Source organism: Melanaphis sacchari, unplaced genomic scaffold (assembly GCF_002803265.2).
Source record: "Melanaphis sacchari strain LSU unplaced genomic scaffold, SCAv2.0 Contig1614_pilon_pilon, whole genome shotgun sequence".
Classification (NCBI taxonomy): domain Eukaryota; kingdom Metazoa; phylum Arthropoda; class Insecta; order Hemiptera; family Aphididae; genus Melanaphis; species Melanaphis sacchari.
This window is the reverse complement of record NW_020270731.1, coordinates 16922-43491: the sequence shown is the minus strand read 5'-3', so window position 1 is coordinate 43491 and position 26570 is coordinate 16922. Positions and strand designations below refer to the sequence as shown.

Here is a 26570-nt window from a genome sequence, read left to right as displayed (position 1 = left end):
TGATTTGTTGGTCGATAATGTCATGAAATTTGATTTTGTTAGTGGTTTGATTAAATAATTTCGGGGATTCCTGTCGAAGAGGAGGGGAGACATTCAGAGTTAGCAGTACAGAGGAATGGTCAGAATTTAAGTCGAGTATATTCTCCGTAGTACAGTGAATGTTGTTTGGGATTTTTGAAATGAAAATGTCAAGAATATCTGGGTTTTTACGAGCGGAGGTCGGCCAATATGTTGGGCCTGGTGGAGCAAGAACTTTTAGATTACCTTTAGTTACAAACTTGTGAAGAACCTGACCGTGCGGATTGTTTGCACGGCAACCCCAGGAAAGGTGTTTCGCATTGAAGTCACCGCCTATAATGCAATTGTTATGAATCGAGTTAAAGTAATTGGTATAATTTTGAATTGTTATCTTATGTTTTGGAGGAGAGTAGATAGCCGCAATAGTAATAGGAATATTATTTAATTTTATGATTAGGGCACATGATTGTAAATAATCAAAACAAAAATGTGGAAGAGGTTGAAATTGGATAGAATTTTTTATGAGAATAGCAGCACCGCCATGAGCCGTGTTATCAGGATGGTCGGTTTTTAAAAGCTTATACCCAGGTATATAAATGCTGGAGTATTTGGTGAGATGGGTTTCGGTAATTAGTGCTAAGTCAATGCGTGAATTGTATAGGACTGTTTGGAGTTCGTTGACGTGATTTTTTATTCCGTTTGCATTGAATTGAAGTATTAAAAGTGATTTATTTGTAGCTTTGTTTGACATTTTATTTAGCAAGAAGTTTTTCGATTACTTTGGTGAGTAGGGATATTAGAGGATTTATCAGTAACTTGAAATCCTCAAGGAAGTTTGTGATGGTAGAATTTAAATCAGAAGCGGTTGAAGGAGTTGTATTATTAGCTGACCTACCAGAAGTAGCCTGGGCATAGGTGGGGGAATGAGGATCGGGCTGGATTGGGTGGGTGTCATTTATTGGATGACTATCTTTAACAGTTGTGGTATTAAATCTAGTGTTAGTTGGTACAAAGTTACTTTTGATATTTGGTTTTTTGGCACGTTGAAGTTCCTTGTAGATGGAACAGCCTTTATAACTTGCAGGATGACGCCTGAACAGAGAGCGCACTTTGGTGGATCCGAGCGTTGATTCGGACAGTCAGGGGACTTGTGATTTGAGCCACAGCGGACGCAGCGTGAGGGGTATCCGCAGTAGGTTTTTGTGTGACCGTATTCCTGACAGTTGATACATTGGCTGATTATTTTAGATTTGTAGGGCTCTTCGACTTTGATTTTCGTGTGTAACAGTGAAGACAGGTGAAAGATTTCAGCTGACTTGATTGATGGCTCTAAGTCTACGAAAAAGAGCGGAAGTGGAATTGAAGGGTCCGGTGCAAGAACCGGGTATCTCCACTTTTTTTCAAAACACATGTTTTTGCATTTTCTGATAAAGAATAATTTTGTCGACATTTAGGTGCAATAACGAGGTATATCCGTTTATTAGATAAGCTTATATCATACAAATGGAGATACCCGGTTGCTGCACCAAAATATGATAAAAACAGTGTTGCCCATGTTTCAGTGCAATAACCGGGTATCTCCGGAGATATCCGGTTATTGCACCGAAACATGGACAACACTGTTCCAGCCGCATGGTATGATAAGTGATAACATAATATTATTTGATCAGTTATCACGTATTAGCTGTTTTTATATTAATTAATTTTATTAATTTATAATAAATAATAATATTAATAACAATTTACTGTTTTAATCGGTTATAATATAAAGACGTATAACAATATATTTTTATTACCTATTGTTTTGATTATATTATATGACAATATGAACGGTGATGGTAGTATACGTCTTAATAGTCTCGAAGATTTCGATGTTTCCTTTTCCGATTTGGACGATTCTTTCGCAGACCCCGATTTTAAACTAGACAGTGATTTTATACTTGAAACAGTTAATAATTTATCTGACAGTGAGTATATATTTAAAAGAAATGATGGTTTATCTGACAGAGATGATTTAGGGGGTATTTTATGTTTGGACTCTGATGACGAATGCGAAAAAAATAAGTTAGATGGTCCCGATGTAATTGAAGCCACCGATAGTAGCAACTCTGATGAAGGAACTATTAATGAAGTTCCAACAAGGAATGGTAAGAAAATAAAAGCAAATCCAAGCATTTGGAAAAGAAATGTAGTGAAAAAACAAAGGGCCGCAGGTGAGGAGTATACAAGTATTTATACAAACAAGGTAGTACCAAAACGTGTAACTGGTCCTGCATGTAAATGCATATACAAATGTTTTTCTAAAATCACCGATACAGATAAATCTTCGATAATCAATGCCTTCAATGCAATAGGTAATAAAGAAAAACAAGACACTTTTCTATGTGGCCTAAATAGTGTAAATAATGTTCAAAGACGTAGACCTCTAGTGAAAGGAACACCCGAAATAAAAAAATCGGTTTCATGTACTTATAAAATACGATTAACTACAAACGAATTAATCGTTTGTAAAATTGCTTTTTGTTCATTGTTTGGTATAGGAAAATCATTAGTAGACAGACTTATACACAATATCAAAAATAATAAACCAAGTCCACAAGATTTACGTGGCAAACACTTGAAACGCCCAAATAAAATATCAAATGACATTATATTTAAAATAGATGCCCATATTAACAGTTTCCCAAAAGTCCAGTCCCATTACAGCCGATCCGACAATTTAAATGTTCATTATTTATCCCCCGAACTAAACATTTCTAAAATGTATAAACTTTATTTAGAAAAAAATGATCCGGAAGTATTTGAAATGATCCAAAAAGGTGAAACGAATATAAAACCAATTGTTAAATATGATTATTTTAGTGAATACTTTAAAAATAATTTCAATTTAACTTTCGGAACACCAAAAACAGATACGTGTCAAACTTGTGACCGCTTAAAAAATTTAATTGACCACGAAACAAATCTCGAAATAAAACGTCAGTTTGAGGTAGAAAAAGAGGTGCATATAAGAAAAGCAGAAGTATTTTATACTGACTTGAAATCGTTTGTTCAAAAATCCAAATTAGATGAAGAAATTGAGTTATTGAGTTTTGATTTTCAACAAAATATGCCACTGCCACACATTCCGTGTGGTGACGTATTTTATAAACGTCAAATTTGGGTTTATAATTTTTGTATATATTCCGGGAAGACTGGCAAATCTTACCATTATATGTATGACGAATTGACAGGCAAAAAAGGCCAAAATGATGTTATAAGTTTCATTGACCATTTTCTTAAAAATTTACTCACCCCAGGTGTAAAACACTTATATATATTTTACGGACAACTGTAGCTCACAGAATAAAAATAACGCTTTATTCCAATATTTGTATACAGTTGTTCAATCTAAGTGTTTCAACTTAGAAAGTATCACTCACCGGTATCCAGAGCCGGGTCATAGCTTTTTACCGTGTGATCGATGTTTCGGATTAATAGAAAAGGTAAAGAGGAAACATGAACGGATATACTTGCCAGAATCCTACAAAGAGATTGTTAAAAAAACATCGAAAAAATTCAATGTCATAGATGTATCCCGAGATATGATTTTAAATTTTTCAGATTACACAAAACCATTGTATAAAAAAATTGTAAAAAGTGTGGAAGACCAAAAGTTTTCTATTATGGCCTATAGATGTATGGAATATAAAAAAGAGGGTTTATTTTGTAGTATATACGGAAATTCAATAGGATTTGAAAAGTTTCAATTACAAAAAAAATCTGCAATATTGAAGTTCCCCGAAGAAAATTTGCCTCTATTACACCCAGAAGTTTTAAAAATAAAAGATGCTAAATTTCGGGATGTGCAAGACCTTGCAGCGAAATATGTCCCGCCTGAAAATTTGTGGTTCTACAATAATCTAGTTGTTGAAGCTGAATAATGAGCATTTTTCAAAATCTAAACAAGTTTATAATATAATATAAAAGTAAATAATGTTTCTAATATTAACATTACATTATAAACAAAATGTTTATTTTATTGTTAACCCTATACTGCATGACATTTTTATTTTCAACAATAAAATTATATGTGATTGCTAGATGTACATATATGTTCTAAAAAATGTTAAAAAAAATTTTTGAATTTTATTTTACCCAAAAAAGCTAAAAGTTCAATTGTTCCAAAAATGGAACATCATGCAAGTAAACAAAATACATACATTTTTGAATATTTCTTATATTTTATATATTAGTTATTATAATACATACTTTTATAATATAGGTACCTAATATTTAGATTTTTAAATGTTGAATAATTCAATTTTTTTATTTTATATGAAATTACACAATTTGTTAATAAACACACAAATTAAGTATGAAAAGTATAAAAACAATTGATTTTTTGTTCAAACATAAAAATACTCGACACTTAGTACATTGCATCGAACTTTTCAAACCACAAAGTTTGCATCTTTCCCTTAAATTTGTAACAATGGCAAAGTGGCCGATTTGATCTTTCCGAACATCCGTTGGTGGCATATATGGTTGAATACCTATGATCACAAAATATTAATTATTATCAAAAATTAACTTACAAGTGTTCAGTACATACCTCTTTTTTTTTTTTTGGTTCACTTGGCGATTCACTAATATTTCGTTTTCTTCCTCTTGTAGTTGGCGTACATATATTGCTCCCTTGCATGCAAAGTGATACAGCGATCTCACGTCGAAAATCTGCTAACGACATGGTATTTTCTTTTTTTCTTTTTCGATATAATAACCAAGCATTGACTATTGTGACGTCCATAAAGTGAAAGAACAACTTAAAGTACCATTTTTTACTTCGCATAGCGATCCGATACCGAGCTATAATGGAGTCTAAAAGGTCAACTCCACCCATATGCTGATTATAAATTTTAACTACGTTTGGACATGGAACAGAAATATGTTCATTTTTTTTTTTATCAAAACGTGTTACTTCACTTGCTGGTTCTGCACCAGAAAAATTTGAGAGTAAAGTGACGACTTTATTATCTTTCCATTCCGTTGCTGTTACCGGTACTCCGTCAATCTGTGTAAGACATTCTGAAAAAAAAACCTCTACTTTTTTTTTTTAACTGTTTTTCGTCTGATAATTTTATACCAGGCACTCTATTTCTTCTTAATGTTCCAAGTGAACAAATACCTTGTTTTGCTAGGTAAACAACTAGTGCCAATGTGGTATAATAATTATCAAAATATATTTTGAAGTTTTGAAATTTAGGAACGATTCTGGATAATCGTAGTACAACATTTGCGCATGCTCCTAAATTAGGCTCTGTACTTAAGCGTTTTTCTGAATTATTTTCCAATCCTGTATATACTTCAAAATTATACATAAAACCAGATATTCCACTTAGAACGAAAATTTTGTACCCCCACTTGTGTGGTTTTAAAGGTAAATACTGTTTTAAAAAGCTTTTTGCTTTCGTAGGACAAAGTTGCTCGTCAATGGACAAATTTTCTTCTAACGAAATAGTCTGAAATTTCCTTTTTAGGTAATCTAAAAATGGTCGTAATTTATAAAGACGGTCATGGTTTTCGTGGTCACTCGGTAACATTTTAGTATTATCATTAAAATGAAGAAATTGTTTAATCAGTTCAAATTTATTTAAACCCATAGTGTCTTGAATAATTCGATTACCAATGATTGGATTCCAAAAACTTCTGGAATTGGGCAAATGAATTATTGACATTAAATTTAAAATACCTATAAATTTTTTTATATCTGTAACTGATATTTTTAATGGCTTATTTGGATTTTTTTGAACACTATAAAGTATGGTATGCTCAACAATATGTTGCATAAGTTCATCATCAAAAAAGTATGAAAAATATTGCAAAGGAGTGTCTAAATTTAATAAATTACTTGAAAAATTCTTTTCACCATGAAACTTGAAAAAATTGTCATCAAAAATTAAATTTCCACACTTCCATTCTACGTCTTTATAATTTTTTACAGGATCATCACGTGCAGTTTTTTTATTTTTATTTGAACGTTTATTTGAATTAATTGGTTTATCAACAGAATTAGGAATTTTTACGATATTTTCAATTTCTATTGGTTATTGTAAATAATCTCTATCAAATTGTTCAAGTAATTGATCGAGGTCAGATTCATTATTTTGAACATTTTGAGATTTTGACGTTGATGGTTCACAATACGGTAATTTTATCAAATTTTCATTAGATGTTTTATTACAATTATTTGACGTACCTAAAAGCTCTGGTTCAGTATCTTCATTAAGTGTTTGGTAAAAAACTGGTAAAATTAAATCTTGGTCATCATTTTTCCAATTTAATTCGTCATCAGAATTACCTATGTCACAATTTTCGTCTTCACTTTCGATAGGAATATTTAAAGCATTGATAATTGCGTCAACGTCGTCGGCAATGTTGTCCATTTCGAAGAAAAATATAAACTGATTAAATAATGTAGATAATGTTTTGATCGACAGAAATCATTTTATAGGAAATCCCAAATATCTATTTTTGAAATACTAAATCGTCATTTTTACAATAAATTTCAATCGCGTAATTATCCGCATGATGTTCCATAAATGGAACATTTATATAAATGGCGGTACAACTACATTATCGATATAAGAATACAAAACGATTGTTCCATTATGTAAACCACATGATCAGTAACAAATCGATATTTTTACATATCGATAGTAATGATGGTGAATTTTATACGATTTTTAAAAGATTATAGTTTTATGTTTATTTGTACTATATGAAAATGCGATGTTCTAAGTACTATTTCTTATGGATTCAATGCAAAATTGTTAAATATGATACATTAAAATAATCGTCTTTAAGTGTAGAATTAAATAAAATTAATTTCATAACCATATTATACAATTTTTGATTAATAACATCGTGTATTCTAAGTGTTCCAAAAATGGAACAGTATGCAGTATAGGGTTTTAATGTTATTTTTTATCATTTTTTTTATTTGTTTTTTAAGTTTTAATAAAGTAAAAGTTATTTTATTTCGTATTTTAAATATTTTGATTAGCTATCATGATTACCTAGTTTATTTTTTCTAATTTTTATACAGTAAAAATTGTTTTATTTCATATTATTTAAATTTTGTTAACAAAATTGCATTATATTACAATGTTAAATTTTTATAAAGTAAATTTTTTTTTATTTCGTATTTATATATTTTGTTTAACTAGCATTATACCTATATAGATACTTTTTATAATAATTATAAAAAGTATCTATATAGGTATAAAATATGACAATACTTACTACCTACTCGTAGTTCGTACCTTATAAAATGAAAAAAGACTAACTATATAGGTAATACAAGATAAACAAAATATTATTTGAAATACGAAATACAACTTTTATTTCTTTTTTCATTTTATAAGGTACGAACTACGAGTAGGTAGTTAGTATTGTCATTTTTTATATTTTGAATATTTTATTTAACTATACTACCTACTATGCTACCTAACGTTCTAACCTATGATAACTAATTTTGTTTAATTTTATAAAATTAAAGTAAGTTGTTTATTTTGTAATGTAAATTAAATTTGTTTTACTGGGTAGTAATAAGTAATAAAATAACTAGTAACCTAGTAACAACTGTATCAGATTCTGGATGGAGTGATTGATTTTACAATGCGTGTTTTTTAACAATTTTTTTATCAATAACAATGTTTTAATTTCGAGTTCAGTACTTTTTCTGATAGAAAAGTGAATCTAGTTAGTACTTTGAAAAGGTCCAATTCCCAATACTTTTGAAAAAATTAACGAAAATAAAAAAAAAAAATTGGGAAAATCGTGAGTTTCGGTGCAATAACCGGGTATCTCCGTAGTTTTTAGTTAATTAATTATTATGAATCAATAAGTTGTCGTATTTTTTTATACTATGTTTTATAACATAGCTTATGATACATAGATTTAATGTTGCACAGCTTTGAACTATTTCTGATTGTATTTTCACCTTAAATTATTATTAAGTCAAAATATGGAAAAAAAGAAATTCCGTTTTGGTGTAATAACCAGGTATCTCCATGTTTATTTATTTTTGCTAATTAAATTATGCCCTTAAAATAATCTAAAATGTAAATATGTACACATGTATAGATAGATCTTCATTTGGAGAATTCAAATGTGTGTTAACAATATTTATCCCCCCATTAGAAATCAAATAATTTGGTTATTTGTTTCTCCCGAACAATTTCAAAAAGAGGAGATACCCGGTTCTTGCACCGGACCCTTCAATTTTTGTTACTTTGTGGAGAACATTTGTAACACGTCTTATTTCAAACAAACGAACTTCGAGTTCTTCTTTAATTGTGTCAACATTAGTGGTTGGATGAAGGTTACGTATGACGACACGGAGTGGTTTATCTTATTTGAGCTGATAAGTGTGAAATTCCGCTTCTTGTTCTTTTAAAAAGTGAATAAGTGCCCTGTATGATTCGGGATTCGAAGTTTGAATTTTTAAACGATCAGCAGTCGTTTTACAGACAAAATTATCTACACCAATTAATTCTATTAAAGCTGTACATAGGTCTAAGTAGTTAACCACGCCCCTAACAAAAATAGGAGGTGGTGGTTTGAAAACATCGTCTGAGATATCATTATTTTGTTCGAAAGGCAGCTGTTGCGAAGACGCGCTTAGGTCAGGCTCATCAAGTTGATTTAGGATTTCGAATCGATTTGTTGACTTAAACAGTTTGGTTTTTTTTGTTGCAATATTTTGTGATTTATTATTGACCTGATCGCTTGTCGATGAGGTTTGAGAAGATGAAGAGAGATTTCTTTTACCTTGTTTTGTAACGATAGTATAATTGTCATTTGGATTTTTATTTGAAGTTGCGTCAACATTTTTGGTGTTATAACCGTGAGGGATTGAATTAATTGGCTGACTGGACGTTGTTGTTTTGTGTTTACCGATTTGCTGATTAGCTTTATTATTAATATTATTCATAATTAACTGCGGCGGCGGTCGCAGATAAGGAGAACTCGTATGCACTATTGCGTAATACGCGTAACGTGAGTACGGCAAACTTAAATGAGGATATTAAGCAACGATTTTGGAGAAATTATACAAGCGACATAATTAAGTTTAACATAATAAAACACTGCGTAGGTTCAAAATAAAGAAATTCTAAAGTACGACTAAGATTTACTCATAGTCACTGGGGGCGAATCGGTTTTCGCCCAAAATCGACCTTTTGGTTTTTGCCCAAATGACCTTTTTTACCCAAACATAAAAAAGAGTGATTTGGTTTTCGCCCAAAGAAATATAATTCATAGGAAACGAAAAACATTTTGGTTACCACTGTCTATTAATATAAAAAAAAAACAATAAAATGCATTCAGTAAACGATAAACGATTGAAACATATTATTATTAAAAACATAGAAAAAAAAATTATAAAATTATAACCATCAGTAAAATAATATACTAATATCAGTTATATTAGGTATGGTTATTTTTGTAATATTATAATTTTCAATCACTCTGTTTTGTGTAGAAAACACGCTGTATCCATCAAATAACGCTAAACGTTTCGTAACGTTTAAACGCAACGGTATTATTATTTTTGATTTAAGGTATGAATTATTACGATAAAGTTTTATTGGTTTACCCAATTAGTACTACTGTTAGTTTAGCGATCATCTTATCATTACTCGCCGATAAAAATAAGTTATAATCGATAATTGCGCTGAATGTACGGATACAATATTTGAAATAAAATCACATACCGCAGTTACGAGTCGTTCGTTCGTTCCGATATAGCATTTTACTTAAATTTGAAAATGGACGTTGTGTTTTTAGAAAGTAAAAGAGGGAAAAAAATGATTGCTTTCAAGAACTATAAGTATAATTTTGGTTCGGAAAATATTACAACTGGCTTAATTCGTTGGCGCTGTATTAAACGTATTTGTACAACGAAGATATACACTACTGCAGCAGGAATAGTAACGAGCGCACTAGATTCCATTGAACACGACCACGATCCATCAAACGTAAACGAAATTAATAGGCAAATTGTGAGTACAGCGTGTAAACGTAAAGCAGTAGATGATGCCCATACTTATCCAAAAAAAATAATACTAAAAGAATTAACACAAAATAGTTCTTTTATAGAGAATTTCACCAATGACGATATAAATAAAATTAGAAATGTTATATATGATAGTCGTAGAAAAGTTCTTCCAGTAATTCCTAAAAATATTATTGAAGCTCAATTAGCTTTAGAAAATATGAATGTAATAACTTGTAAAGGTGAACAATTTTTAATTCTCAATGATCAAATAAAAAATGTTGTTATTTTTTCATGCGAAACAAATTTAAAAATGTTATGTGAAGTCGATTCAATTTACGTTGACGGAACATTTAAATGCTGTGCTAGATTTTGGACTCAAATGTTTACTATACATGGTTCTAAAAATGGAAATTATATACCATTGGTTATTTGTTTGTTGCCCGATAAAATAACTGAAACTTATGCATATGTGTTTAATCAAATTATCAATAAATGTAATCGAATCGGACAAACTTTTTTACCCAAACAAGTAGTAATTGATTTTGAAATGTCAATACATATTGCCGTCACAAAACTTTGGCCTTCAAGCCATATAATTGGTTGTAGATTTCACCTAACGCAGTCATGGTGGCGAAGCATACAAAAATTTGGTTTAGTCAGTGATTACAATGATAGTTCATCAGTTATTGGTACATGGTTACATAGTACATTTGGTTTAATATTTTTAGAGCCTGAAGAAGTATCTGACTGTTTTGTCGAGGATTTAATGGCAGATTGTCCAATTGATGATAAGTTAACACAATACTGCGATTATTTAACTGAACATTATATTTCAGAAGACAGTACTTTTCCTCCTAAGCTTTGGGCTTGTAATTCTTCAAGTCTTAGGCTAACTACAAATACATGCGAATCATTTCACTCGCACTTTAATAAAAATTTCAATACAAAATTACCGTCTATTATACCATGGTTAAATATTATTCTCCAAGTTCAAGTCGACATTTATGTTAAAATTAATAGTGCACATTTTTTGAAAATTTCGAAAGAATACAAGCGACAAGAAATTAACCAATCAAAAATTATGAAATACAAATCTGGTAGGCTCACACGATACGAATTTATAAAATCTATGTGCCATAACTTTGGTAAATAATTTGGTTTTTAATATTATACTATTTTTTTTAATATGTTTTAAATTTATATACAATTTAAATTAATTTTTCTATGTTTTTATATATATTATTTACCTACATTGACTTATATGTTTTACACTGGCCTATATGTGCTATAACTTTGACAAATAATTTGGTTTTTAATATTATAAAAAACTTATAAACATATGTTTTTTAAATATTATGTATGTATAGACTAAAGGGCATAGGCACATATTTAATAAAAAAAAATATAGTGGTAACCAAAATGTTTTTCGTTTCCTATGAATTATATTTCTTTGGGCGAAAACCAAATCACTCTTTTTTAAGTTTGGGTAAAAAAGGTCATTTGGGCGAAAACATGTACGGCCGTCACTGGGCAGTGAACGCTAGCGAGTACAATTTAATTAATTACGAGAGGAGCGCACGAGACACGTGTGTATCGGATGGCTTCCACCGCGGAACTGATTTACATTGTTGAATTTCATTTATGATTTTTTTTTTAACCTCATTTGCCATCAAGTTGATTAGCTCATCTTGAATACCATGTCCCAAGTAGTGAGTATGCGTCTCTACATTTTTAATGCGTCGTACATGTTCCATTGTAACCGAATCAAATGTGGATAACATTTCAATCAAACCTAAGAATTTACCATTATTTTTTGTAAATAAAACATAGGATTTCCCACGAAATCCATCATTGTGCTTACTCAAGTATTGAATTATGCATAAAATTCATTGAAGCATAGCTCTCCAGTGGTTTTTTCTTTTTCAATTTGAGCTAAATGTTGTTGATCTATAGTAGCCAATGACTTTAAACCTATTTTTAAATCATACCATTGCTTTAAAGATAAATAATGGGGTTTAGAACGTTCATTTTGTAAAAGCTTTTGCGACAAATGCTTCCAATCGTTTACACCTTCCTTGATATTAGCTAAATTACTTTCTGAATTTCCTTGACTAAATAGTACGCAACAAAAACAGAACACTCGATCTTTTATTTTTGAGTACACAAGCCACTGGCGGTCTACAACTTCCCCATTTGCCATACTATGAATATAATATTGTTTTATGAAGCTTCTTGGATATGGTTTATCATCATTATACGGAAAGTTGTAATTGGTTATTTTAATAGTTCCATGTTTTACAAAATCAGCTCTTAAGTCATTATTTATATATTCTGGCTACGTTGCGGCTCATTAAAGTCAAGTATGGAGCTAACGTCTTTAGTAATTTGTTTCTCTAAATCAGTATGAGTATTATACATAGATTTTTCAGAAGTATTTTTATCAACATTAAACATTTTATCTGTATCAATATTATCGGATTCAAAGTTTAATTTATTTTCAATTAAATTATTTTCTATATTTATATGATTATCGGTTTCATCTAATGTGAAAATTACAGCATTTGCTACTTCAATAACTTCGTTTGATCGAATAACATATTTATCGAAAGTGCCGCGTTCTTTTTTCTGTAACTCTTCTTTCTGTTGTTTCTTTCTTCTTTTTTCACTTCCACTAATATATTTTCGAAATTTATCACGATCACGGCCGGAAATTTTGGTTTTGAAGAAAAATATTTAATAATAAAAATAAAAAAATATTCAAAACTTACCAATATAATTACAGTTGCTGGACTGGTGACTGATTGGTAAACAGTATAAACTTAACTACTTAAGTCACATTAATAGCTATTAGTTTATAGTTATAGACACACGTTGCGTCGTGGACAATTCCAGCCATGAAATGAAACACAGATACCGATAATTTTAATTATTTAGAAATAATATTCTTTACAAACTTAGTTGTGAAGGATTTCCGATAAATAATGTTAAATACATATATAATCGTAACAAGAGTATGTCGAGGATTGATTCGCTATCGCACAACTAGACAGTTTAATATTAATTATTAGTTGTCTAATACTCTAAAATGAAAAAAAAATGAAATGACAACAGAAAGTGCACTCCGATTGTGTCTTTGTGGTCATGCGGACACCCGTCACATACTAGATAAGGAGTACACAATCATTCTTCAACTATAAATGAATAATAATACGATAAACTATACGTATTTTCGGAAAGAAAAACACGCAACCCGAGGTTATAATGAAATTATTGGAATTGATGTACACATAATAAATTACATTGTTTTCAGCGAATTATTTTAGACGTCGTCGTTGGCGTTGTTCGTCAGTCTTATAATTTAATTTTACACTCACGCGTATTATTATATAAGCTGATAATATTTATCAATCATTATCGTAAATTTAAAACAACAATCGCATTTCTTATTTTTATCGAAATTATAATTAAATATTCATAAAATTATTCGTAATATAATATATTGGTTACATTTTTTTTTTGTTTTATATGCACTTCATTAAAAACCCACGAGGCACTACTACAGATGGGACTTGTATTTTTAATATTAAAAACAAATTTATAGTATTACAAATTATTACATGCCATTTTAGGCGCGGGGCCCTGTGCAGCTGCCCTTCTGCCCTGCCCTTCCGCCGGCACTGAACGTCAGTAAATAAAAAGAGGAAGGTATGTGTTTGTAGTATAAAATAAATATAAATACAGTATTTTGGTTATAAGTTACTCGTTTATATATAACAGATTGACTTGATAGAAATAGAACAAAATTCACCATACTTTAATTTGTTAAAAAATCGGAATTACTTAAAATTACCTGATCATTGGTTTATGGATATGTGTAATACAGCATCTAACAAGTTATACATAACTTTTTACAAATTAAATTCTTTTCAATTAGATTGTGTAGAATATATTGAAAGAAGAATTGTTATAACTAAAGGTTTGTATAACTAATACTAATATTTAAAATAATATATCCTATGACAGTTTACAAGTGCTTATTTAATTTCTTACAAATTAGATGATGAAATAATAATACATTTAAATGGTATGAAATTAGAGCCATCTGAAATTAGGCTATAAAAAAATTTAATATCATATGTTGCGTCCCTTATGTCAACGTCGATTCATATATCAACGTAGAAATAGAAATACTAATGTTTGCAAGTTAAAAGATTAAGTCTTTATTTAATACAATTAACTCGTACAAGAATACAATTTTATAAGCACAAGATGGTGTGAGTGGTGTTACGACCTGCCTCTGAGCGTCTCGAATATCCCTAACCGTCTGCTGAGCTCTTGCCCCGGTCTCCCTTATATATGGTTAACTGTCAAGAGTGGTCACTGGGGAGGTGGCGACTTCTGATGACCTAAAGGAGCTCTCTAAATTAAATGTAATATTCAGTTGGGTGCCTTTCCTGCGATTTCATCGGTTCTAAGAATTACAAGACGTGTGATCAAGTCTTAATTGTCATATTAAATAGTACAATGTCAACACTATCGTTTACTCATCATTTCTGAGAAGTCCAGGACGTGTGACCATGTCTTAATCATTATATTAAATATCACGATGTGCAGGTGTTCGCCCTATTCGTTGGTGCTACACTGTTTGAATATATTATTCCATCGGTATACGCATCACCTCTCCGTATAATATATATGTGTTGAAATAACACGGTACGTAACACTGGGGTCTGGACTTAAGTGAATGGACCCGGGGGTGCCAGTAGTATGTATTTGTATGTTCACAGCACTTTTGGGCAGGGAGATTTTTAAAGTTTAAGGGGGAATATCCCCCTTGAGCTCATTTTCGTCTCCGTGTAACACAAAAACAGTTTATTTATATTAGTTACACTGTAATTTTAATCTTGTGCTCAATTTTTTTTCGTTTAACACAAAAACAGTTTATTGGTCACACTACAATTTTAAATTTAAAGTTTTTTCAAACTTTAAAATTAATAATCTAATCTAGTTCAGTTTAGTTAGTGTTAAACCATCATTCGATCAAGACCTATTGCTTATTAAAAAGTTCTTTATTTTTACAAAAAATGAATTTTCAAAATTTTAGCAACAATTTTTGTTCACTAGTTTCTTTAGTACGAAATAATGCATATCCTATGTTGTATGAATATACAACATTTTCTTCAAGATTGAAAACATTCAACTTATTCCCGTTAACTTCGTCTCAAGATAAATACTCATTAGCTGAAAGCGATTTTAAATATTCAGGGAAAAAAGATATTGTCGAATGTTTTTGCTGTGGACTCATCTTACATAATTGGGAAAAAGATGATATTCCATGGATTGAACACATAAGATGGAATCCAAAGTGTATAATACGTATTATTATCAAAAGGAAATCAGTTTGTTGAAAATATAATAAATAATAACGGAAAGATTAACGATGTATGTCAATGTGATTATGAATTTAAGACATATGATACTGTAATTTAATATTTTTTTCTATTAATATATTTTTTTTTTCTGTTTTTATAAGAAACAATTTAAATATGTTAATATTTATCTTAATATTTCGTGAACGTATAGTCTAGTGGGATAACGCGTCTAGTTTAAATTAAATTTGTTAAGATTAATTTTCAGGTTCAATGGTATACGTAAGTAGATAAATAACCCTCGACACGCTATCCAACTAAACTATACGTTCACATTTTTTTCCGTTTTTTTCTTTTTTAACCTCTTCAGTTTTAGTATATAACATGTGTGAGCAAAAAAATACTGTTAGTTTAAGCTATACTGTCATAGTGTTTATATTCATTTTTTTTTTTTTTTTTTTTTTTAAATAATCGTATAAATATTAATTTGAAAATCGTTTTATAATTTCAAAGAACTTATCGTTATATAATATGAATCCACCATTCGTTGTATCAAAATCAGTGTTCGATATCCGTCCTTTTGGAAAGAAAAGTGTAACAGTTGGACTTTTGATTAATAAACAGATTTCAATTATTATATTATTAGAATGTAAATTAACTAAAATAATTGTTACGTTAGACCTAGATCAGTGGTGTACATTAATGTGTGAAAATAATTATAACGCAATTATTGATAATTTACATACCCGATGTAAACGTGTTAAAATAGCTGACAACTTTTTCTATTCCGTTAATGTTAACCAATCGACTATTGTTTTATATTCTAATAATAATTATATAACATTATCTCACGTTGATTTACATCGTTTAAAACAATTACAACATTGTATCGACTTGTATATTGTTGAAAAACAAAAGAAGTTGGAATCATACCAAAAAACATTTGATACAGCATATGCGTTGATAAAGGCCGACGTCAATGGATTACCATCGTCTTGTCAACGAAATGAATTTACAAACCAATATATTCAAAATTATGATTTTAGTTATAGAAATATTCAAAGTGATGATATTTCATTCATGTACGAGTTGTTGCAATTTCATTTTAATTCATTATCAAATATGATTGTACAAGGTTTGGTAATGTAATAAAAATTAAAACCTTTAGATTTGATACTCATATTTTTTGTTTGCTAAAAATTTTTTATAAAAAATGTTCATTTTATAATTATTACTACTTTTATACTGTATTCATATTTATTATATTATATTAAACTAAATATATATTTTTTGTTTTTTTTTTTCAATTTCTAAATGTACTATTTTATTTTTATTTAAATAAATAAAAAAAATGATAATTCAAGTTTTTTTATTATTATTTTTATTTACCGTCATCATGATAAATACATATATATATAAATTATTTTGAAAAAACGTTTTGTATAATTTTTTTTTTTTGGGTCTTTCATAAAACGATCAAAGAGCGTTTGTACAATTTCATTCAGCTCTCCTAAAACATTCTGATCTTTCGACTGGTCTGTTATCGCTAGTTTTAATGAACATTCTGCATGTTTCCACCTAAAATCACATAAATGAGTATTTTTACATTAATATACACTAACTTTATTTCAAAGTAAATACAAAGAAAAAAAATATTCATTTATATATATATATATATATATTACCTGTCTTTAGCATCAATATGTTCAATGTTTTTGGTTTTATAATGTGCCAACGTCCAATAATCAGTACATTTTTCATCAACAACCGATTTAATAGTTACAACTCCTCCACTTTGTCTGATTGTAATCGAATTCATAACATCTTTTGCAATTTTTTCATTTTGTATTAATTGGGTAACTTTTTCTTGATAAGAAATATTCTATAAAATCAAATTATAAATTTATTCTTTGAATATCTTATAAAATGTTATACTACTCACTTTTTTTGGTTTTTTTTTTAACGTTTTTCTATTTTTCACATCTTTCCTTTTTTGTCCGGTCAATTTCGTCATCGATTTAATTTCTGGTTCCATAATTTCAACCTATAAATATAGTAAGCGATTAGTTAATACCTAGTTTATTAAAAAATTATTTATTATTAGCATTAAATATTTAAATTTAAATCAAACTAAGTCTTAAATATTGTATTTATATATATATATATATTTTTACTTACATCACTTGCAGAAAAGCATTCTTCTTCATCATCACTTTTAACTGAATAACACGACATTTTTTTTAATTTTAAAATAAATTTAATAAAAAATAGAAAAAAATTTGAGTACAAAAATAAGAGACGTGAGGACGGTGTAGACTCAATGAGGTATACTGTGTACACTGTGTTAGCTAGTCTCCTTATATGCTATGTTTCCTCTTACACTCCTCACCCTCCATAAGCATGATTTGTTATAACCACTTTTTTGGCTAAGTTGTTATTCTCACGGATATAATTTAAGAAAGCACTCATGTACGTGTACGAGGTCTTCTACGAATTTTAGAATGTAATACACTATAAGTTGAAAGACCTCGGATAGGTCTCAAACCATTAAAATCAAAATATATGATTTCTATGATTTCTCATACTCATTCCACATATATGCGAATATTAGTTAGTTGTTATTGCCAATTATTTTTTTTTAAACTTGTACCTGATTAATATAGTTCCTAGAACCGTTTTAAATACGTTTTATAATGTAATAAACTATAAGTTGAAAGACAACGGATAGGTCTCAAACCATTAAAATCAAAATATATGATTTCTATGATTTCACATACTCATTCCACATACTTGCTAAATATTAGATAGTTGTTATTGGCAATTATTTTTTTTTAAACATGTCCCCCAAAATATATAATAAAGGTTATCTTAAAACGAATGAAATTGATGATCATAGAGATGGAAATTTGGGGCTATATAACTAGAAAATATTTTTTGAAAAAATCACCAGTTTTCATTGTGAACTCAAGTGAACACAAGTTAATGCAGCGGACCGCAATAGAAGACATCAGATTTATTTGATACCTTTTTCGCAAACAAATATGTAAGTACTTATTGTTTCTATTTTTTTATTAATATATATATTTAAAAATATAATATCTCATACGGTTAAATATATTTTTTTTTTTTTTTTTAAATATTATTGCTTTTAAGATTTTAATATTTAATTGAATAGTACCATAAGTGGTATATATGTAATATAAAGTATGATTAGTGTCTCACGTTTTTTAAAAGTTGAAGTATTACTTTTAATTTTTTTAATAGTTACAGTTGATTATTTTATTAATAATAGTAAACCGAGTTTTTTTTAAATATAAAAAATATATTTAAACAGACTAGAGGAGGTTTTTTAATATATATATATTTATCAAAATTATATTTTTTTGAATATATATTTTTAACCTAACTCGTAGAGAAATGAATTTTATTCAATCGAATAAACATATTGTCCATTCAAAAACAATGAATAAACTCGTACTAAGTGCAAACGATGATAAACGTTTTATAATGGATGATGGGATTAATACACTAGCGTATGGTAATTATAAAATAAATAATTAATTCAATTCAAAAACATAATACATTTTTTATTTTTTTTAATAAAACATACATAAATAAAAAAAAATTTTTATTTTAAAATATCTGTTGATGATATCCATGAATTATGACTTGAATCAAAACCTAACCATTTAACAAGCATTTTATCTTTAACTTTTTTTATAATACGCTCAACTAGAAAAATGAGAGAAAAGACGAAAAATAAAATTGGTGAAGGAGAGTGGGAGATTTAATTCAATTAGGTAGGAGATTAAAAGAAGAATGTTTACGGTGTCAAAGGTGCCTCGAATATCGATAAAGGTGGTAACAAGGTAATTTCTATTATTGAAAGACTGATAAATGTCACCAATAAAGTTGGCAAGGCAGTCTGTGGTGCCCCTACCTCGTCTGAAAGCGTACAGATTGTCAGGAAGGATTAAGTTAGACTCTAACCACCAGTCTAGTCTATTTTTAAAAATGTGTTCGACAACTTTACAGAGCGAAGAAGATAAAGCAATCGAGCGGAATGAATTATTCGAATGAGCTTTTGGAATAGGAATTACCTTGTATTCGGTCCAGGATAAGGGAATTATATTAGAATCAATTCAATTATTAAGTATTTTGAGTAAAATTTCTAATGCATTGGTGGGTAGGTGTTTTAACATAAGAGGGGATATACAATCGATGCCAGAGGCAGCGGATTTACGCGAAGAAATTGCAGTGTTAAGTTCGCTAATAGTTAGCGGTAAACTTAGACAATGAGAAGAAGGTGGGTGTGAATGGTTGACTGCAAGATTGGAGGTGGTTTCAGATTCCGAGGGAACATAGCAGGGTGCGACTTTTGAACAGAAATCATTAAACCATACATCGTTATGTGGATGGGTGAGTGGGTGAATGCAATTCCGAAAACGTTTGGCAGTTTTCCACAGCGACGTGATGGATGAGGAAGGATTGAGGTTGTTACAAAATAATTTCCAGGCGTTCGATTTTTTAGATTTAAGTAATCGAGTGGTATGGGAACAAGCGTTATTATATCTGTAAAAGTCTTGAATGGCGCCAGAGCGGCGGTATATTTGAAATAGCCTATTGCGATTTTTGACTGCTTGGGTGCAAGTGGAGTCCCACCATGGAGGAGAAGGGGGATAGAGATTGTTGTTAATGTGTTTGCGTTGGATAGACTGATTGGCGGAGTCTAAAATTATTTGGATAAACAAGTTGTAAGCTTCGATTGGGCTCAATGAGTTATCAATATGCGTAATGTTGTGGTTAATTAAGTCGGAAAATAGGTTCCAATCGGCTCTATTAAGATTGAATTCCTTGGGTGTAGATGGAGAAGTTACGTCGTTTGGAGTGGAAGATCTGGGAATATTGGAGGCGGTGTTACCATTTGTGGATAGAGAGATAAGTATAGAGAAGTGGTCACTACCTTGAGGGTCAATCTGGGTTGACCAGGATGAGGACCACATTAGATTAGGAGAACAGAAAGAAATGTCTATAGAAGAATTGGGGCAGTTTGGTCTACCTAGGTAGGTGGCGGAGCCTGTGTTAAGAATAGAAAGACCTAAGGAATTGATGGTATTGTAGATCATGTTGCCACGCCTGGAAGCAAAGGATGAACCCCACGCGGGATGATGGGCGTTAAAATCGCCTACGATGAAACTATTGTTGCTGGTAAGTTGTAATAAAGATTCCCACAGTGCTAAGGAAATATTGGAATCATTGGGGATGTAGCATGACCAGAAAGAAATGATGGGAAGATTTTTGAGATTCAGAACTTCGATACCAATGATATCTATTTTATGATTGGAAAAAGATTGCTTGAGGGTTGCATTAATATCTATTACGCGGACGTTAAGTGAGACATGTGTCATAATTGCAGAGCCACCATAACCATCAGCACGGTCGGCTCTAAAAAGATTGAAGTGTGGAATTTGAAATTTCCTGGTTGGGAGAAGCCAGGTCTCGGATAATAATGCTATGGAGCATTTAGAGTCAGACAGGAGTTTCTGAATGGAGGGAGATCGGGCTGGGAGGCTACGGACATTCCATTGTAAAATATTGATTAAATCCATTGGAATGTTTTTGAAAATAGAATTAGGATATTAAAATGTACGAAAAGAAGTGGGGTGATTTGGAACTGAGATTAGTTAAGGTAGAGATATAGAAGGAAAACCAGGTATTGCTAAGAGAGCGAGAAGAGAAGATTCGATTAGGTTATGAAGAGAACTAGCTGTTTGAGAATTGAGAGGAGCATTAATTAATGATTGTGTTAAATTGGTTGAAAGAGTATTTACCCATGTGAGGTCATTATTTTGATTTGGAGATTCATTTATCGAGTGGTTATTATGAGCGTATTCCAGAAACGAACCATTGGGAAGGGAAAAGTTCTTTTGGGTGGGAAGTTTAAAATGTTTGACAGCCCGGGGAGAGGAATAGTGCCTTGTAGTTCTCGGAGAGTGGAGATGCGTGTAGTTGGTTTCAGTGACGTTAGGCAAGTGATGATGATTAGATTGTGGGGAGGGGGGATTATATTTTTGGAAGAAACCATAGGCTGTTTATTAACAATATTAGAATAACTAAAAGCTGAAGAGACCTGATTTTGTTTTTTGAAGTTGATGGCATCGCGGAAAGAGATGTTTTCGGTGGCCATGATTTTTTTGATGTCACGTTGGAAGTCCCATTCTTGACAGTTGCGATCGGTGGCGAGATGAGGGAGGTGACAGAAAAGGCAGCGAGGATCAGTGGCTTGTACGGTTGTGCACTAGTCGATGGAGTGCTTGTTTTCTCCACAAGCCTACATCTTGGACTGCTGCGACAAAATTTGTGGGTGTGTCCAAACCGAAGGCATTTGTTACACTGAAGAGGCGAACGAACGCTAGGCGAGACATCGAAGAGGACGTTGAAAATTGATAGTGATTTTGGAATTTTGGTAGACAAGAATTTAATTTCCACAATGCGGGTAGGGGTGGGGTTACCGTCCCTGTGGACGACAATACGTTTGAATCCAATAATGGGTACAACACATTTTGCGACTTCAACAAAATCCTCCTCTGAGAAGGAGGTATCCAATTTGATAACTCCGTACGAAAATATTAGAGTTGAGGGTATGAAGGCCGATAAATTGTGTTCAGCTAGGAGAGGCGAATCGAGGCAAATATTAGCGTGAAAAGTCGAGTCGAATGTTACATTTACTTTTTTGTGACCATTAGGTTTAATATTATTAATACCAAAAAAGTTAGTACTAAGCAATTTAGCCCACTTTAACGGGTGCAAGGTGGAAGTATTAGTATCGGTTAACTCAATGATAATTACCGGTGTACCGTCGAAGGTGGGCTCAAAGTATTTGAGGTGTTGATCAGTGATAAGTTTCGTTTGTGTGGTAACAGGTAAAGTAGAATGAGACGAGGTAGTGTTTGTAATAACTTGATCGGGTAATGGAGAAGAGCTAATTATGTCGTTATCGATAATACTATTATCGTCGAGAGTGTCGCACGTAGCCATGGAGTTATCATATGTAAAATTATCTTTGTTGTTTATATTGAGAACAGGATGATTAGTTATGATGTGTTGAAGGTTTGGTGAGACTGGCTCGTTGAGCGTGTTTGAAGATTATTTGTTCTTTTTATAAGTGACAGTCTTGAAATTTGAATCATCGTGATGAGTGGAAGCGAGCGCAGATTTAACTTTACCTTGTCCAGATTTTTGCCCGAGAAGGCGGCCGTTGCCGCTATCCGGCAACGGCATAATTGAAGTATTTTAATAGAATACGAAGAAAGAACGCGACTATAATGCGGTAACAAGCGATAAGACGACCGTTAACGACGAGAGGTAGGTCGCGACTTGAAGTTGATCGTTAACTGAGTCATAATGCATACCATAAGATTTATCATAACGTCGTGATTTAGGATTTAAAATAAAAAAATTATCAAACGATGAATTCAATAAGTTTTTGTTATCATCATCACTAGCATTTAAAACTTCTTCATCGTTATTAGAAATAATCGGAATATTTTTTTCTGACAATGTATTCAATGGTTCGAATAAAGGTTTAAATGTATCACGAAAATAGTTATCAGAATTTATAACACCACGTCTTATATCCATTAATTTACGTCTGATTTTTTTTTTTCGATGACACTAAATTTTCTAACAAAACTTTTTCTTTATCCATTAGAAATAATAATTTAATATAACTGTTTCCTCCGACTTAAAACAATATTATGTAGATGTTAACTAAATTACAACTATATTTATATAATTATTTTATTTTTTAATGAAAGTATGAAAACCACATCTATATCTACCTTTATTGATTTCACGTGTTTTTCGATAACCATAAATCCGTAATCATTATGATTCCAGCATAAATGAGAAATTTTCCGAAATTCTGAGAAATCCATATCTGCCGATGAATGATCATTAAATATATGACGTAAATTTGTGTCATCCTGTTTTAGTATTATTAAAAAGTTTGAGTTATCTCTCACCAATTGTTTTGGAATTTTAGAATATGTTTGTGCTAAATAAAACACAGAGCTAGCACCTGAATGTCTACCCATACTGAAATAATCTCTTATAACCGATTGCGGGCCACATGATACATGTTTCATAACTTTGTCAGCGTCTGTGAATATAAAAAAATTAGCTCCCTTTATATCATTTATTATTTTTTTTAATAAAATATATTTTTCCTGATTAGAAGTTTTAGAGTATAAATAAATATTGTTACGTACCGTGTTATTTTACACATATATATTATACGGAGAGGTGATGTGTATACCGATGGAATAACATATTCAAACAGTGTAGTATCGAACGGCTATGGCGATCACCTGCACATCGTGATATTTAATATAATGAATAAGACATGATCACACGTCCTGGACTTCTCAGAAATGATGAGTAAACGATAGTGTTGACATTGTACTATTTAATATGACAATTAAGACTTGATCACACGTCTTGTAATTCTTAGAACCGATGAAATCGCAGGAAAGGCACCCAACTGAATAATACATTTAATTTAGAGAGCTCCTTTAGGTCATCGGAAGTCACCACCTCCTCAATCACCACTCTTGACGGTTAACTATATATAAGGGAGACCAGGGCAAGAGCTCAGCAGACGGTTAGGGATATTCGAGACGCTCAGAGGCAGGTCGTAACACCACTCACGGTCTCGTCTATCAGTATTTCAGAGGCAGGTCGTAACACCACTCACACCATCTTGTGCTTATAAAATTGTATTCTTGTACGAGTTAATTGTATTAAATAAAGACTTAATCTTTTAACTTGCAAACATTAGTATTTCTATTTCTACGTTGATATATGTATCGACGTTGACATAACGGACGCAACAATATTCTTAAATCTTAATCCGTTTTCATGTGTGATTAGGTTATACATTATATTTGTTTTACCCGAACCACTAGGACCAACTATAATAGCACGTATAGTGTCGGATAATAACGGACCGTGTCTTGACAATTTTTTTATTACTTGAGTATCAGCATTTAAAATATCTAGTTTATCTTTCTGTTCAATCAAATTCATTTTCTTATAAATACTCTAGAATTTATAATTTATTATCAGTTAATGATGACGTGTTCAACTCTTAAGTGGAAATCGGATAAGACTGGTAAAGGATTTATAAACTCTCTTATAAATAGTCTTCCGTTTGAAGCTCACATTCCTGGTTATCAGTTTTGTGGTCCTGGTACGAAATTAGAAAAGCGAATAGATCGTGGTGATAAAGGAATAAACCCTGAACTTGGAACCACTAAAAAAGTTATATGAAACTTGAAAACTGCTTCAAAATTAGAAAAACCTCGATTTATTATAATCGGATTGCAGAAGGGACGTAAAAATGTATTAACAAAAGATTGTAGTGTATTTGATCATTGTAATTTAACAAACGTTAAAGTTTTTTTAAACTCGATTGCTTATCCGTATGATAATTTAAATTTAAATTTTGCAAAAAATAATTTCACCTTATTATATGATATGTATACATCGTTTCAAGAATCGTACTATGAAAGTATTCGGAACCCTATATTAAGTCCTTCTACTTTTCTATCAAATGCACCAATTATAGTTATTGATACTTCAAAACAAAATGATTCGGCTACGGCTTCATCAGTAGATGTTCAATTGGAAATCGAAGCGTCAGAATCTCTTACAGGTGTAACTGCTTATTGTTTATTAATTCATGATCGCATTGTAGAATATGTACCTTTTACTAGAGAAGTAAGAAAACTTGTGTAATAATGTTTTGAGATTTAAAAAAAAAATACTAAATAAATTAACATATATTAATAAATATATATATATTTTTGTTTTTATTTTAACCAGATCGCATCCTATATAATGTTTTTTAGAATTATTATAATTTGTATTACATGGAATTAAATTTTTTTGAAAAAACATGAATATGTTTTAAAAAAATATCTTTTTTTTTGTGTTACACGGAGACGAAAATGAGCTCAAGGGGGATATTCCCCTTTAAACTTTTAAAATCTCCCTGCCCAAAAGTGCTGTGAACATACAAATACATACTACTCCATATTATTGAAACCATACTATTTTGTAGCCTACAAAATATATCCTTACGCAGTCATAGAGATGATGGTTCTATATATTCTGTTGATGACAATATCAAAAATCAAAAAGGAAGTTTTAAGGCTTTATTAGAATTTCGTATTAATGCTGGAGATCATATTCTAAAAGAGCATTTCAAATCTGCAACAAAAAATACTACCTATATTAGTAAGACGACACAAAATGATTTAATTGATTGCTGCAGAAATGTTATAAGTGAAAAAATAATTCAAAAAGTTTATATTTCAAAATTTTATAGTATTTTAGCTGATGAGACGACTGACGTAAGTATTTCTGAACAATTTTCATTTTGTGTTCGGTATTTTGATTCGAACACATGCTCAATACGGGAACATTTTCTTGGATTCACAAAGGTTGAACATTTAACTGGTGAATATTTAGCTGACACCATTATACAAATATTAAAAGAAAAAAATTTAGATCTTGCTCTGCTTCGAGGACAAGGATATGATGGTGCCGCTAATATGAGTGGTGCGTTTAAAGGAGTACAATCTCGAATTGCAAGTTTACAGCCTCTTGCATTTTATACTCACTGTGCCAACCATAGATTAAATTTAGTGCTCAGTAAAGCAAGCACTGTACCTTCAATTCGCAACACAGTCAGAATAATAACAAATATTTATAACTTCTTAAGGGAATCTGCTTTAAGAACTCAACTTTTGAGTGAAAAATTTCAGAACTTTTTTCGCATCAAAAAGCAGTAAAAGCTAAAAAGTTGTGTGAAACATGTTGGGTCGAAAGACATGATGGAATTTTACATTTTTTGGAAATATTACCAGCTATAATAGTTACATTAGACGAATTAAGCCTTAGCAACCATACAGGAAGCAATGCACAATCTCTATCTGCAGCTATTTGTAAATTTGAATTTTTGATTTCCTTAAAAATATTAACAAAATTTTTAGCTATAATACTTCCACTTTCAATGCTGTTACAGAGTATTAATATTGACTATACACAATCGATAGAAATGATCAACAATGTTAAAA

The 26570-nt window shown here is 30.7% G+C and overlaps 4 protein-coding genes across 4 annotated transcripts; 2 read left to right on the top strand and 2 right to left on the bottom strand.

Annotated features, from left to right (window-relative positions):
- Positions 1-1627: 1627 nt before the first annotated feature.
- LOC112592227 lies at positions 1628-3941 on the top strand. Its single transcript, XM_025336239.1, is given in 3 exon segments — positions 1628-1653; positions 1987-3337; positions 3339-3941. Coding segments are annotated over 3 exon segments (1980 nt in total).
- Positions 3942-4478: 537 nt separating this feature from the next.
- Positions 4479-5600, bottom strand: LOC112592226 (piggyBac transposable element-derived protein 3-like). Its single transcript, XM_025336238.1, has 3 exons — positions 5144-5600; positions 4613-5085; positions 4479-4553 (listed from the first exon to the last, which is right to left on the bottom strand). Exons 1-3 carry the CDS (start codon positions 5598-5600, stop codon positions 4479-4481), a joined length of 1005 nt encoding a protein of 334 aa, XP_025192023.1.
- A 9411-nt stretch (positions 5601-15011) lies between these two features.
- Positions 15012-15468, top strand: LOC112592222 (death-associated inhibitor of apoptosis 2-like). Its single transcript, XM_025336235.1, has one exon. It carries the CDS (start codon positions 15145-15147, stop codon positions 15466-15468), a length of 324 nt encoding a protein of 107 aa, XP_025192020.1. The 5' UTR covers positions 15012-15144.
- Positions 15469-16593: 1125 nt separating this feature from the next.
- On the bottom strand, positions 16594-17467 carry LOC112592225. The gene is made up of 4 exons (XM_025336237.1): positions 17372-17467; positions 17115-17311; positions 16853-17007; positions 16594-16622 (listed from the first exon to the last, which is right to left on the bottom strand). The coding sequence occupies exons 1-4, from the start codon at positions 17462-17464 to the stop codon at positions 16594-16596; spliced, it is 474 nt and encodes a 157-aa protein (XP_025192022.1). The 5' UTR covers positions 17465-17467.
- Between the last annotated feature and the right edge of the window lie 9103 nt (positions 17468-26570).

Bases quoted from the DNA above. Each gene is read 5' to 3' on its own strand.
- LOC112592226 (XM_025336238.1), bottom strand. From the start codon at position 5,600: ATGTTACCGAGTGACCACGAAAACCATGACCGTCTTTATAAATTACGA. The intron at 5,086-5,143 runs GTATAAAATTAT...TTTTTTTTTCAG, and splicing joins AAGAAGAAATAGAGTGCCTG to AATGTCTTACACAGATTGAC. The intron at 4,554-4,612 runs GTATGTACTGAA...TTGTGATCATAG, and splicing joins AACCAAAAAAAAAAAAAGAG to GTATTCAACCATATATGCCA.
- LOC112592222 (XM_025336235.1), top strand. From the start codon at position 15,145: ATGAATTTTCAAAATTTTAGCAACAATTTTTGTTCACTAGTTTCTTTA.
- LOC112592225 (XM_025336237.1), bottom strand. From the start codon at position 17,464: ATGGAACCAGAAATTAAATCGATGACGAAATTGACCGGACAAAAAAGG. The intron at 17,008-17,114 runs GTAATATATATA...ATGTGATTTTAG, and splicing joins CATATTGATGCTAAAGACAG to GTGGAAACATGCAGAATGTT. The intron at 16,623-16,852 runs TAATTTATATAT...AAAAATTTTTAG, and splicing joins TACAAAACGTTTTTTCAAAA to CAAACAAAAAATATGAGTAT.